This window comes from Eurypyga helias, unplaced genomic scaffold, assembly GCF_000690775.1.
Source record: "Eurypyga helias isolate BGI_N326 unplaced genomic scaffold, ASM69077v1 scaffold23705, whole genome shotgun sequence".
NCBI classification, from domain to species: Eukaryota; Metazoa; Chordata; class Aves; order Eurypygiformes; family Eurypygidae; genus Eurypyga; species Eurypyga helias.
Genome location: NW_010249817.1, coordinates 52,598 through 64,920, shown reverse-complemented (window position 1 = coordinate 64,920; position 12,323 = coordinate 52,598). Strand labels below are relative to the sequence as shown.

The 12,323-nt window shown below is 41.5% G+C and overlaps 1 protein-coding gene across 1 annotated transcript in view; it reads left to right on the top strand.

The window, feature by feature from the left end:
* Positions 1 to 464: 464 nt before the first annotated feature.
* The window catches only part of LOC104509537 (netrin-4-like), a 46,483-nt gene continuing 34,624 nt past the window's right edge, over positions 465 to 12,323 (top strand). The window contains exons 1-2 of the mRNA XM_010151507.1: positions 465 to 531; positions 7,251 to 7,792. Of these exons, the coding sequence (XP_010149809.1) occupies positions 465 to 531; positions 7,251 to 7,792 (609 nt within the window). The remainder of the gene's footprint in view (positions 532 to 7,250; positions 7,793 to 12,323) is intronic.

Below are 12,323 nucleotides of genomic sequence, written 5' to 3'. Positions count from 1 at the left end.
TTGCCAGGGGGAACCCAGGCAGAGCCAAAACGAAGCTCCACCAAAAGCAAGGAGCAGAAATGAAAGTTTCGAAATAGCATCCAAACAGCCGCCAAGGACCGGACCGAAAAGAGCTCTCCGCGCCGCGTCCGCTCCCGATGCTGCATTCGAGGGGCTGCCTCAGCGATGTGAACGCCCCCGGCCCGCTGCATGGAGAGGGGTAAAGACACTGAACATCCTTGTTATTTATTTATTTATTGGAAGCAATGTACGGGTGACACCCAGAAGGCATCTGAGCCCTGAAAAAAAACCCACCTCTGGACCCAAACGAGAAGAAGAATGAGACAGCAGCCTTGACCCCTACACTGAGAGGAAGGTGAGCAGAAAGAAAGAAAGAAAATACAGAAAAGCCATGCAAGCACCAAACCTGTAGATTACTGCAGCTCTTTTTTGCTTCACTGAGGACAGATATTTTACTGACAGCCATGCAGCATAAAGGCATCATGCTGATTGTGTTCTTGCAGTATTTTATTTCTGGCCATGGGGAAGCAGGTAAGCAAAATAAATCAATATTGCCATTCATGAAATAATTTATCCTAACTTTAGCAAGGGGAGAAGGGATAGAAATCAGGACTGTTTGTTTAAAAAAAAAAAAAGTACGTCAACCTCTTTATTTTAGATTGGATTTTTAAAAGTAATCTGCATTAGTCAAGATATACAAGTGCTTCTTGCTCCCTGCAATACACAGCTTTACAGCTCAGCCTCCTCCCAAAGATTTCTAATAGGATGTACAGTTTCACATATCCTTAAAACAAAAAAGTGTACTTTTTTTGAGAACGAATGAAAAGTAAGAGAGAAAGGAAGAGGTAGATGGATTGACATATGCTGGATATTTGTTTTGAGGATGAAACACTGCCTTCCTAGGCAGGAAAAGAGTGAATTTACAATATCCTTGGACAGATCACTGTAGAAATCTGAATTATTCTCTGTTAACTTCCTTTTGCATCATTAACAGTCAGAGACACTGTTTAGGAATTACTGTTTATCAAAGACAGTCCATTCATTCAGTGTATTCCCTGACTTAACAGTTAACATGCAGTGGACAACATTAAAGTAGCATTGGAGAGAAAATGGATTAGGACAGAAAGAGAAGTTGATTAGTTGTGTGTGTATATGTGGGTGTAAAAGCAAGCACATATATGAATGATACAGCTGTAATGGTATTTACATAGGGTCTTAAAAAATAATTGAATTATGATGGACACAAATTCCTTAAGAAAAAGGAAGCAAAGCATTAGACTGTTTTCTTCTTGCTGTGGTTTAATATATCTTTAAGATTAAAAGGGATGAATTATGCAGATCAGGTCAGAAAAATAAAAATAAGTATTGATGAAACAACAATGCATCCTTGGTGTCTTTGCCTTTGAGATACTGGCTTGGGATCTCTCTTTCTGTACAGGAGAGCATCCCAGTGGTTTAAATTTCACCTGTGTGCTCAGAGTATCAGGACAGGAACAACACTCTGCATGCAGCAATTGGAAAGCAAGTGAAGTGTCCAGCTACCCTGCAAGCCAAAGGCAGAGCAGGTAGCTTCAGCTCAGATTATTCCCCAGCTTGAACCTTTTTGATAACATAGGCATCAGTTTTCTATAACTGAAAGAGTTATTTTCTTAAAAACTGAAAACTGCACAGGAATTTACAGTCCTGTCACATTATCCAGTGACTCATTTGGGAAGAAGGCTGGCTATCAAAACATTACAGGGAATGAGTGGAGGGAGCACCCAGTACCTTAGTCCCCAGTGCCTTGTCTTGGGCTTTCACTCGTTTCCCAGGCTAGGACTCTCCTTCTAGGGTACATATGTTGATATGTAGCACAGAAAGGCTACAGAGATGTCTTGTAAAATTCTGATACTATTGCAGAAAGCAGCCTGTTACAATATAGCCTAAATTTGCTCTGCATCCAATTCACAAAATTAAAATCAGTGTTCAAGGAAACCAGCCCGCAGCTGACGAAAGTGCATTTGAGGGGAGGGAGTGTGTTCTGTATTGAGGTAAACACACTCAGAATAATGGTGTAGGACATAGTGAATAACAGCAAAAGAATTGGATATTGAAGGTGATGACACTAAGTATTCAACGCTACTTTAAATAAATTTATGCTGCCTGGTCAAAAGATTGCACAAACCATCAGCCTGTGACAGCACAAGGGTTACCTGTTAATTTTTTTTTTTTTTTAAACAATATAAAACTCTTGAATTAACCTCGAATCTTTACAGGTCCTGTTACAGACAGGGTCAGTATTGCTTAGAACTAAGGTTCGTTCAGACAGTGTTCAGCCAATCTGTGTAAAATGATATGGAAGTCAGCCTTTTCCTGAGCAGACAGGTGTAGAGGGAAATGTATTGTTGACATACTTTATTAGCTCATACAGTGAACTTCCTTTTCAGCCCTATAGTTGGTCCCTACTGGTCAGAAGTGGGACAAATTGATGGGACAGTTGTGTAGGGAGTACATGGAGTATCACATTTGAGAGGAGTACAGTATTGGCCTTGTGCCATCTCTGTACAGAGAAGTCAGTCAGGGCTGTCAAGATTGGGTCCTTAGATCTTGAAATATAATGCCAAGGGAAAAAACAAAACCTCAGTGGCTAGGCTGGAGGAGCCATCTATGTTTTATATGGTAAGATGTGACACTCGGGAGATCCTTCCCTGAGTCTGATGCAGGTGGAGGGTGTTATTCCTCTAAATAAACTCTGCTGTGGTCTGAAACCTCTCACGTGTTGGGACAAGTAACAGGACTGCCAACAGCCTAGACCCTTGCCTCAGCCCCAGCCCACCCCAGGGAGCAGCCTGGCTCTCCCCCCATGGCAGCCCACCGAAAGGGGCCATAGGGTAGTCAAAAATGGCCACAGCAGTGCTGGGCCTGGGGTCCATCGTGGGAGCTGGGTATCAGCAGGGTTTGGTTTTCTGTGGTCTGGGGTTATTCAACTCATCTGGAGCCCCTTGTGTTCCAGGGGGGATGCAGGCAGGCAGACTGGAACTGGCCACAATGGAATATTGCCCAGACCTGGGCTTTCATTCTGCTTCTGTCCATGCCTCAGGTCATGAAGGCAACTTGGTTTCATAGCATATTCAGATCTTCACCTTTGGGGTATTTAGCTGGCTCATTAATTCCAGTTTCTAGGACTATTTTAATGCAGAAATACATCAGGCTACTCATAAATGAATGAAGACTTGCCAAACATTTCATGTTGGCCCCAGACAACCCAAAGGGCTGTATAGCGGCGTGGATGTAAGCAGCATAAAGTGGTAAAGTTCTAGGTCTGATTAATAAAAACTTGAGCAACTCATGTCCCCAGGGTAGTTAGCTTTAAAGGAACTTTTAAAACTTTTTGGGTTAGTAAGAAAAAAGTTGAATAGATACAGAACAAGAAAAATCCAGGTTGTACATACATGCTGAAAATGCTCCATCAAAAACCTAACAGAAGATGCCCAAAGGTTATGCGTTGCTCAGAACTGTGAAATTCACTCTCCTGTCTCACTGTAGGAGACTTGACCATACAAAATCATAGATTTGCATATGGAAAAGAAATAAAAATTCCAATTCAAATCACTCTGAAAATATTAGGCATCTTTCCAGTCACATCAGCAGGCTTTGCCTGAGTGGCCATATGACCTTTCTTCTGTTGGGTGTCCCATGGAGGGTGAAAAAAACCCTAAAAATATTGAACCTGTTTTTAGTTAATGTCTACAATTCTCTGTTGCATTACAAGGCTCTGAAGTAAGAGATCTCTGCTTGAAACAGTGTCCCAGGAATATCAATAGTATGACCTCCCTTGAGCTGTATGATTCCCTAATCATCGGATAACACCATTGTTATAACACGTGCTGGGCATGTGCCACTGACCTGTCACTTTGTGGCATAGCTCTGAGGGACCAGAAAACAAACAAATAAATTAGTTGTACCATTTATGGAGCCCAGCCATCCTCCATGGAGTAAAATCTAATCAACTTCAATAACATGCAATGCCCATGCGCAATCAAAGTGTTTAGTTCTTTACGAATTATTCAGTGAGTCCTCCTGGCAGTTAGGGTAAGTTTGTCCGCTTGGCTGCTGTTTCTCTTCTGCAGCAGTCCCCCCTCATGGTCCAGATTCAACACTTCCTGTTGTTTCCACAGAATCAGTGAGTGATGGACAGGCTGTGCTATCCTTGTGGCCAAGCACTGTTCTGCCAATTGATTTCTTTAAATGCAGACCTTTTAATCGACTGAAGATTTTGGTTTCCAATCCCTCTCCTTTTCTCAAACTCCCTTCTGCTAATTCGCACTTTCTTCTTCTCCCATTTTCTTAATGACACAGCAGTTCAGACAGGAGGTGTTTATTGATGTTGCTGCATTAGGAGGCAGAACAGATAAACCTTGTGACCGCTGTTCAGGAGAACAACCATATTTTTCATCCTTTTCCAGGTTCAGATAAAAGCAGCTGAAAAACTCAATACAAGACTAATTGCCCATTTATGAGAAATAAAAAACCCCAGCCATTCCCTTTAAAAAATGTTTCCTTATTTACTTTCTCACATTCTTGTTGGCAAGCTTCCTTTATATAACTCCTTATATTTAGAACTCCAGCATCCCATTTCCTCTATGAAAGCTCCAGTGGTGTGATCCATCAATAGAGATGGACTTTCTTTTAATTACATGCTATATTTATCCATAATCCAATAGCATTTGTAACATGGACCCATTCCTAATCAAAACTAAGTAACCTGACTCCTAGTCAGAGCTAATGCTTGTTCAAAGCTCAGCTGTAAGACCAGTCCCGCTTAAATTCCCTGGAGGCAAAGATGACACCTTCCTGAAGCACTGAGCAAAATCAGCTAATATCCGATCTACTTTAAACACAGAAATTGCAGTGCTTTCCTTATTTCCAGTAAGTTTTACCAAACGCCTTGGACATGAACATGAACCTGAATGCCACTTGCAAAGACATTCTTGAGGCATGCGGTTGTAGCTCATTATATTTTTGCTGACCTCCAAGGATAGATTTATCTTTATTTCAAGAATTCTGCATGACTCAGTGAAATTCACCCTCCAGAACAGACAAAAAAATTGGAATTTCAGATAATCTGCATGAAGGAGGAAGCTCTAAACTTTTGTGGAAACTTGAGTCCTTTATCAGGACCAGAAGACTCGGAGAAATTTCAAGGAAACTCCCAGATAAAACCTCTGAAACTCCTGGTATTCCAACTGTATTGCTCAGGTGGAATAAGAAGTTCATAATCAGACAGAAAATACATTGAAATGTCCATCAAGCAATCAGGATGGTGTGAGGGCTTGGTGAAGGATCTACAGTGGTGCTAAGAATCACCTGCTCAGTTGAAGTTGTGGAGCAAAGAACAGAACTGATAGAGCCAAGCATCCCCATCTGCTCCCCTTTCCTCTCCATATGATTTCTGCAACCCCTCCTCTCATGAAAACAGTGTTGCTGAGGAGGGACACCATTCATTCCTTTGCTCTAAAGACCATTAGAGGCACATGTAAATCAGGCACTACTGCCCTCTAAGCTCTGCCAGTCTCCTAGGACTTCACCAAGATACTAAAATAAACCTTGGCCTGCCCGTTCCAGCTACTGGTGGGTAGTTTTTCTCCTGAACAGGAGGAAACCCACTGTGTCTGCAGGCAGCCCCTCTGTCCCTGAGGCTGCTGCTTAAAATGTCTGTAAGACAAACATACATTAAGTCCAAGATCCTTTGAAGGTGGCTTCCACCTGTTTCAAAAAGTAGTCAAGAGGATTTTTGGATGTTCTGCTTCCTTGCTATCTAAGACTAACCTATGCTGTATGTAAGGTAAAATGGCATACACCATTGGTCAGTGGGATTCAGTGGACATACAGCAACTTTGGTTTGTGTCCTACTCCTGGGAAGCAAAATGTGTGAGGTGTTTTCCAAAACAACATCCAACTTCGATGATTCTCTTCTGGCTTGTGCAGAAATGTCACTAAGGACAGAAGCAACTCAGAGGCAAAATCATGCATGATGGATACATTTTTTCACCTTTAACATTCTTTTGGAAAGAGGGACATCATTTTTCCCCAAGCATATTTACAATTTAAGTATTTTTATAAGGCTGAATCAAAAAGTCTTTGATTTTAAACTAATTTTGCCTGAGGAAAGTCTGAATATAAACCAAGGAGGGATCTTAAAATTTGACTTAAAATGTTGAACTGAGAGCTAAGCTTTGAACTGTTCCTAGATACCCAGGTTTACAGTCATCCTATGTTTCATTGGAGGGGTCGTTTCCTGTAGGACTAACATTGAGTCATCTGACTTGTGACCTCTTGGATTAGATTTATGACCTTGTGAGGTCAGTCTTTAACTCCTTCTAGACAGTTAAATTGCAAAGAGGACACTGAATGTCGTTAGAAAAGCAGTTTTCTCCAGTAGGGTAATACGGTTTTGGGACTGACCTTTAATTCCAGTGTCATAAGACATTACTGATGTCCAAACAATGTGAAGACTTTGTAGTTAACCCTACCTTTTCTTAATTTAGAAATAAGTAGGTATATGCATTCAAGATAACAAAACTTTTGCCAGTATTTGCAAACTTGGCAAAGAGTTTGGTAGGTAGTCACCTACCTCCATGTCAAGGTATTTAAACAACAGAGACATGATTTTCAGCTCTGCTAAGTCTTAAAAACTCCACCTGATTTCAGTAAGAACAGTAGAAACTCAACACCCCTCAAAATTATGCCAGTAATGCATAAGTGTATAACTACAGAAATACATGTTTTCTTTATGTGTTTTTATGTGTAATTAATGTTTGTAATTTGTTGGGCAGGAATCATCTCTTTTCTTAATGTATCTACAGTTCGACTTTTCTTCCTGGTAACAATGAAAATAAATGCATTGAATAGATTCAGTGCTCAGATACAGAGCTTAACAAGAATGAAAGTAGGAAAACACAAGATTTCTGTGGTTAAACATAAAATTTAATAGACTGACAGAACTACATTGTCAACAGAAATCAAAGTTAAATGCCATAAACATGAGTTTTCTAAAGACTTCAGTTTCTGAGTTAGGCACCAAACCCAAGGACTAGATTTGTTGAGAAACTCCCTCTAAACTCTATGTGAAAAGATGAAATAGCTCTCCTTAGAAGTAGTTCTTTGGCAGGTCCATCCCCAGATGAGGACTCCAAACAGTCACCTGTGTTATAGCCTGAGAGCTGTTTGAGAAATTCTACTTCGTGGTGTTTCTTTTGCCTGTCTTTCAGATCCCATGAGGCTACGAGCCTTTCGCTGTAATGGCCGTTCTTGCAACCCTCCAGTGGGAAACCTCGCAACCGGGAGGACACCAGTCACCCTTACCACATGTGGCCAGAACAGTACAGAACTGTACTGCTTCTACCCAGACCAGAATCTCCTCCATCAGGTCTCCCAAGGCTGTGGGCAGCCTCGCTGCACCAAATGCAATGCCAACCAGCCTGATAACTCCCATCTCCCCGCTGACATGACAGATGATTTCTTTGCAAACCCCATCTCCTGGTGGCAGTCTGCCCAAGGGGTACACAGAGAAGAAATCAGAATGGACTTTGAAACAGAGTTCTACCTGACCCATGTCATTGCTGTATTCAAGTCACCTCGCCCAGCTGCAATGGTGTTGGAAAGATCCCAGGACTATGGGAAGACTTGGAGGCCTTACAAGTATTTCTCTGTCAACTGTACAGCAACTTTTGGGCTCCAGGATGATCTCATTGAGGAGGGTTCCATGTGCACTTCCAGGTATTCAGATGCAGTACCCTGCACCAGAGGAGAGGTAAGCAATAACTGGAGCGTGGAATAAGTTTAATGTCAAACAGCTGAAGACTGGCTGAAAATCAGGAAGTATGTGCTCAAAGAGATACTGTGCATATAAATTAAGAAAGGTAGCCCCTCCTCAAAGGTTTTACATTTAGAAAATAAAGAGGAAGAAGAAGAGAAATTATACATCAATGAAAATTAGTGGAAAGGCTTTAACAAATTTCTTTTACGAGAGTTGCACAGGATAGGATTAACATTGCCTAATTTTACATTGCAGATGCCAATAACTGAACTGGAAATCCAACAGAATAGATGCAGGGAAATACACATTTATAGAGTGCTTTATCCAAACCGTTTTCCTACTTTAGGGTGACATGAACCACGCAGTCTGTCATTTTCTTATCCATCTAAAAGGTCCTAGTTGGTTAGATGACTTCTAAATACAGCCTTCCCCTAAGTTTAATGTAACTTTTCTTGCTGGGGGTGACAGCTCTGACTGTATCAAGCCATAGGATCCAGAAATGAACCTATTTAGGAACAGAAGTAGAAGTGAGCAGCCAGGTTTCATTATTCAACAGTGAGAAAAGGCCCTCACTTGGTATGAATATTCTGATGTGTTATTAAGCATATGCAGAAGGTTTTCTTTTAAAATAAATGTACAATTGCTCTGATAAATTCCCCTGTCAAGAACATTAACGACTGTTAAGTAATCAGATACTTAGTTTAGTTATAAGCCTGTTCATTCCTCAGTCTTGAAACAGTTTAGTTGGGAAAGATGGTAAATACCATTGATATTGTTTTATAGAGGAGACATAAAGGCACAGAGGGAGATAATAAGACATTGCTATAGTCACAACAGGGGCTGGACTCCTTTCACTTTCTTCTGTCTTCCTTAGAGAAGTCATAATCCTCTTGATTTCCCTGTCTGGAAGTGATCATGCAGGTTTGGCAGTAATACTTTGCTGCAAATTAAGCTCAGGTGTGAGGTGAATGGTCCAGATAGGCTTCAAAAAACTCTGGTTTCAGCAGTGCACTGCAAAATGCACTTGAAAGAAACTAGCGTACTACACATAAGAGAGGGAAACGGCAGTAAGGAGAGACTGAGTTCATCTTTGTGCAAGAGGCTGGGAAACATCTCTGCGTGTTGGAAATCCAGAGCAGATCACCTGACTGCTAAATTGCCTAGTTCCTGGAGTAGTGATTCTGCTGGTCAGCTATCATGACACATTTGCATCAAATACATCCAAATGTCTTCTGTAGAGATTACAATTTGCCACGTCAATACAGAATCTAGGCAACGAGTATAATTTCCCACTCTAGTGAGTGTGAAACTCCCACTCTGGTTGAAAATGTCTTCTGTAGAGATTACAATTTGCCACGTCAATACAGAATCTAGGCAACGAGTATAATTTCCCACTCTAGTGTGCCTTCCAATCAAAAATCTGGAATTACTTTGCAAGATCCCTTTAATGATCTTCAGCACACATATAATGGTCCTGTTGTCATTTCACAGATGGGGAAAGAGCAGCACAGAAAGGTGAAGCATTTTGTGGTAAAACAGGACAATTCTGGTTGAGTAAGGGACAGAATACAGGGTCTAAGGCAAATGCTTTGGCCCTAAATGCAGAACAACTCTTCCTTCTTTAGTAAAGTATACCCTGCTGCCCTGCACTATGTTGGCTTTTGTGCTTACTTAACCTTGGGGAATATCACTAAGACCATGTGTTGCTGCTGCAACAAATCTGAGAAGTGGATGGCAGAAAATCAAATAATAAAACATTCATCCAACACAAGCCTTTGTGATTACAAGTGTCAAAATGATTCTGTCAACTTGGGCAGCAACTACACTGAAATGAATACGTGTATGCTTAATCAATCAAAGCCGTGGTAGTATATGTTAGAAAACAACAGTAGTAGTAAGAACAGTCATGTATTTACAGTTCGTACCCCTGCAGATCCCAATACTTTCATGAACTGTTACATGAAAATACATACAGAGGTTGCTTCCTCCAGGGGACAGAGAGCTGAAGCTTTAAAGCAGCACACAGGAATCTGTATGGCAACTTAACAGAAAACAAGGCAAATACTGTTTCACAGCACATTAACCCAAAAGGATGCTGAAGTTCCGGACAGACTTTAAAGAGACCTCTTAATCAAACCATGAAGTTCCACTACGGCAAAGGTGCAAAAGCATTATGCTTTTCAGGTCAGCAGTATGACGCAGCAGATTCTTTTGTGAATGAAAATCATAGAATCACTAGGTTGGAAAAGACAACTTTTGTGCTTGCTCCTCTTCAGATCCAAGTACTTCTGCAGCTAGAATCTCTCTATCTGAGATCCTAGGTCTCCCCATCTTAGTTCTTCTGGCAAAAATCTTGCTCTATTGATGATTTCTGGTCTTGGAGACAGAGTAATTTATTCACTGCCAATTGCCTACACATCATTTGCTGCATATGAAGCATTACAAAACCAACACCAAACTTTCTATGCTATAAACACTTCTCAGGGAAAAATCTCCCACTACCATATCTTAAATCCTGACCACTGTGTTAAGTACCTTATGTTTTGCTTGTTGCCTTCTATCACTGTAAGAAATTATATATTACATGGGAAACAATTGCTTCCAATCCTTACCCTGTCCTTAAGGGAGAATATTCTTAACTGTTCTTAAGGGAGAATAGTTATTGCTGTGTTCATCAGCTTCAGTACACCGACCACCACATAACACCCTGAACTAAAACCAACCCCACCTTTTTAAGGTCTGCTGTAAATGCATACACATGCAATGCTTGCACAGGGTCTTGTGCATCAACTGAGACCTTTTTTACCTACTTGTCCATCCATCTGTTTTTCTAATTTACAAAACACCAGAGCCTAAAACAAACCTTCAGTTCAGCTAATATAAATCAAAACTCTGGCCCAAACACAAGGAGAAGTTACCACAACGTTGCATCAGATGTTAGTGTGATTTACAGTTCAAATATCATATGGGGGAACAGGGACTGAAATGTTGCAACCTGCATCCTGACAGCACGTGCACTCAAGGATCTGAGAGATTAAGAGCACGTTTTTAATAAGCTAAATATCAGGAAATGAAAACAAATGTTTTCCTCCATCGAAGATGAGGTTTGCATGAAAGGAAGATGTTAGCATGCAAAGCAGGGTAGAACACTGACCTGCTCATAACCACCAGCCCCAAAAGGAGACCCTTCCTCTGTTGGTCTAGCTAGTGGAAGGGAGTTTTGAGTCAAAGGCTGGTTCATTTATGTGAGTGTCCGTGTGACAGATGACACCAATGAAGTGTGATATAATAAACCCATTACTGGAATTCACTGGGGGCTGGAAGGATTGTGTATGCCTGAATTAAGTAACTGGTTTCTATGGTAACATGTTAAGTGTGCCTTGTGCAGAAGACCTGTTCATTCTCCGTTTTGTATCCTGTGGTGACCTCTTTAGTGACAGAAGTCCCCAGCAGTGCCTTTTGTCAAAGATGAGTGGACTCCCTTTGTAGCTAGAAGACTTGTAATCACTCTTCTAAACACACTCGATGAATGCCAGATCAAGACGTTGTGATGGGATGCAGTTCTGTCTGCTTCAAAAACCACCAGGTTGTTAAGACAGAAGCCACAGTCAACCCTACGGAAGGTCTTTTCATCTGCACCCACACTGAAGAGCTCTGCTGCCTTTGTCCATCCACAGGGACTCCCTGAGCAAGATATGGCAGAGGGGGAGGCACTTGCACACAGACACCCAACCAGGCCAGGGCTAGGGCTCTGCGTGGAATGTATGTGATCCTGTTACAAGGACCTACATTTTTTGCTGGCTTTTCTCAGTCTTTTCTTCTACAGAATTCATGCCAAACCTTCTGATAAACAAACGAGGATCCCCCGCACGTGCGCACACACAGACACACACATAACTCAGTAAGTGGCAACATCAATAATTCAAGAGGTAACCACTGAGGCTTCAGTGGCTTCTTAAAGGTCTGATCTCATATGGCAGTGGGGTCACTGAAAAGAAACATGCTCAACACATCACAAGGTTGAATTCCTAGTAGTCAAGATGTAAGGGCAGGGTCTTGTACTGCACTGAATTGTCCAACAGTCATCAGGACTGGCCTCTCAAAGTTACACGATGCTTGGGTTATTCCGACTTCCAGACGGAAAGGAATCCAGGAGGGATTAGTCACTAGTGAAGGTAAGTGCCCAAATGTTATGACTAGGGCTGCCTGTTCAGCATTTCGTTTAACTTGAACTGTAGAGGAGACAGAATGCAGAGGCAAGTTGAGAGGAAGCAGTTAACACCAGCAGTGTAAACAAGCAGATAGCACTGCCATGCCCTGCTTCCCTGGAGCAAGAATTAAGGGGCTCAAGGATTTATCTCTGAAGGGAATTTGAATGGAAACCAGTCCAGCATTCCCATCCCTGGCAAGTGAACTTCACAAGGGTACGAAGTCTCCTACTCTGATCTGGTTTGTAATGAGTTATTTCAGAGACATTTGGAACCTTATAAACCAGCAGAAAGACACAGTAGGGTTTTTTTTTTTT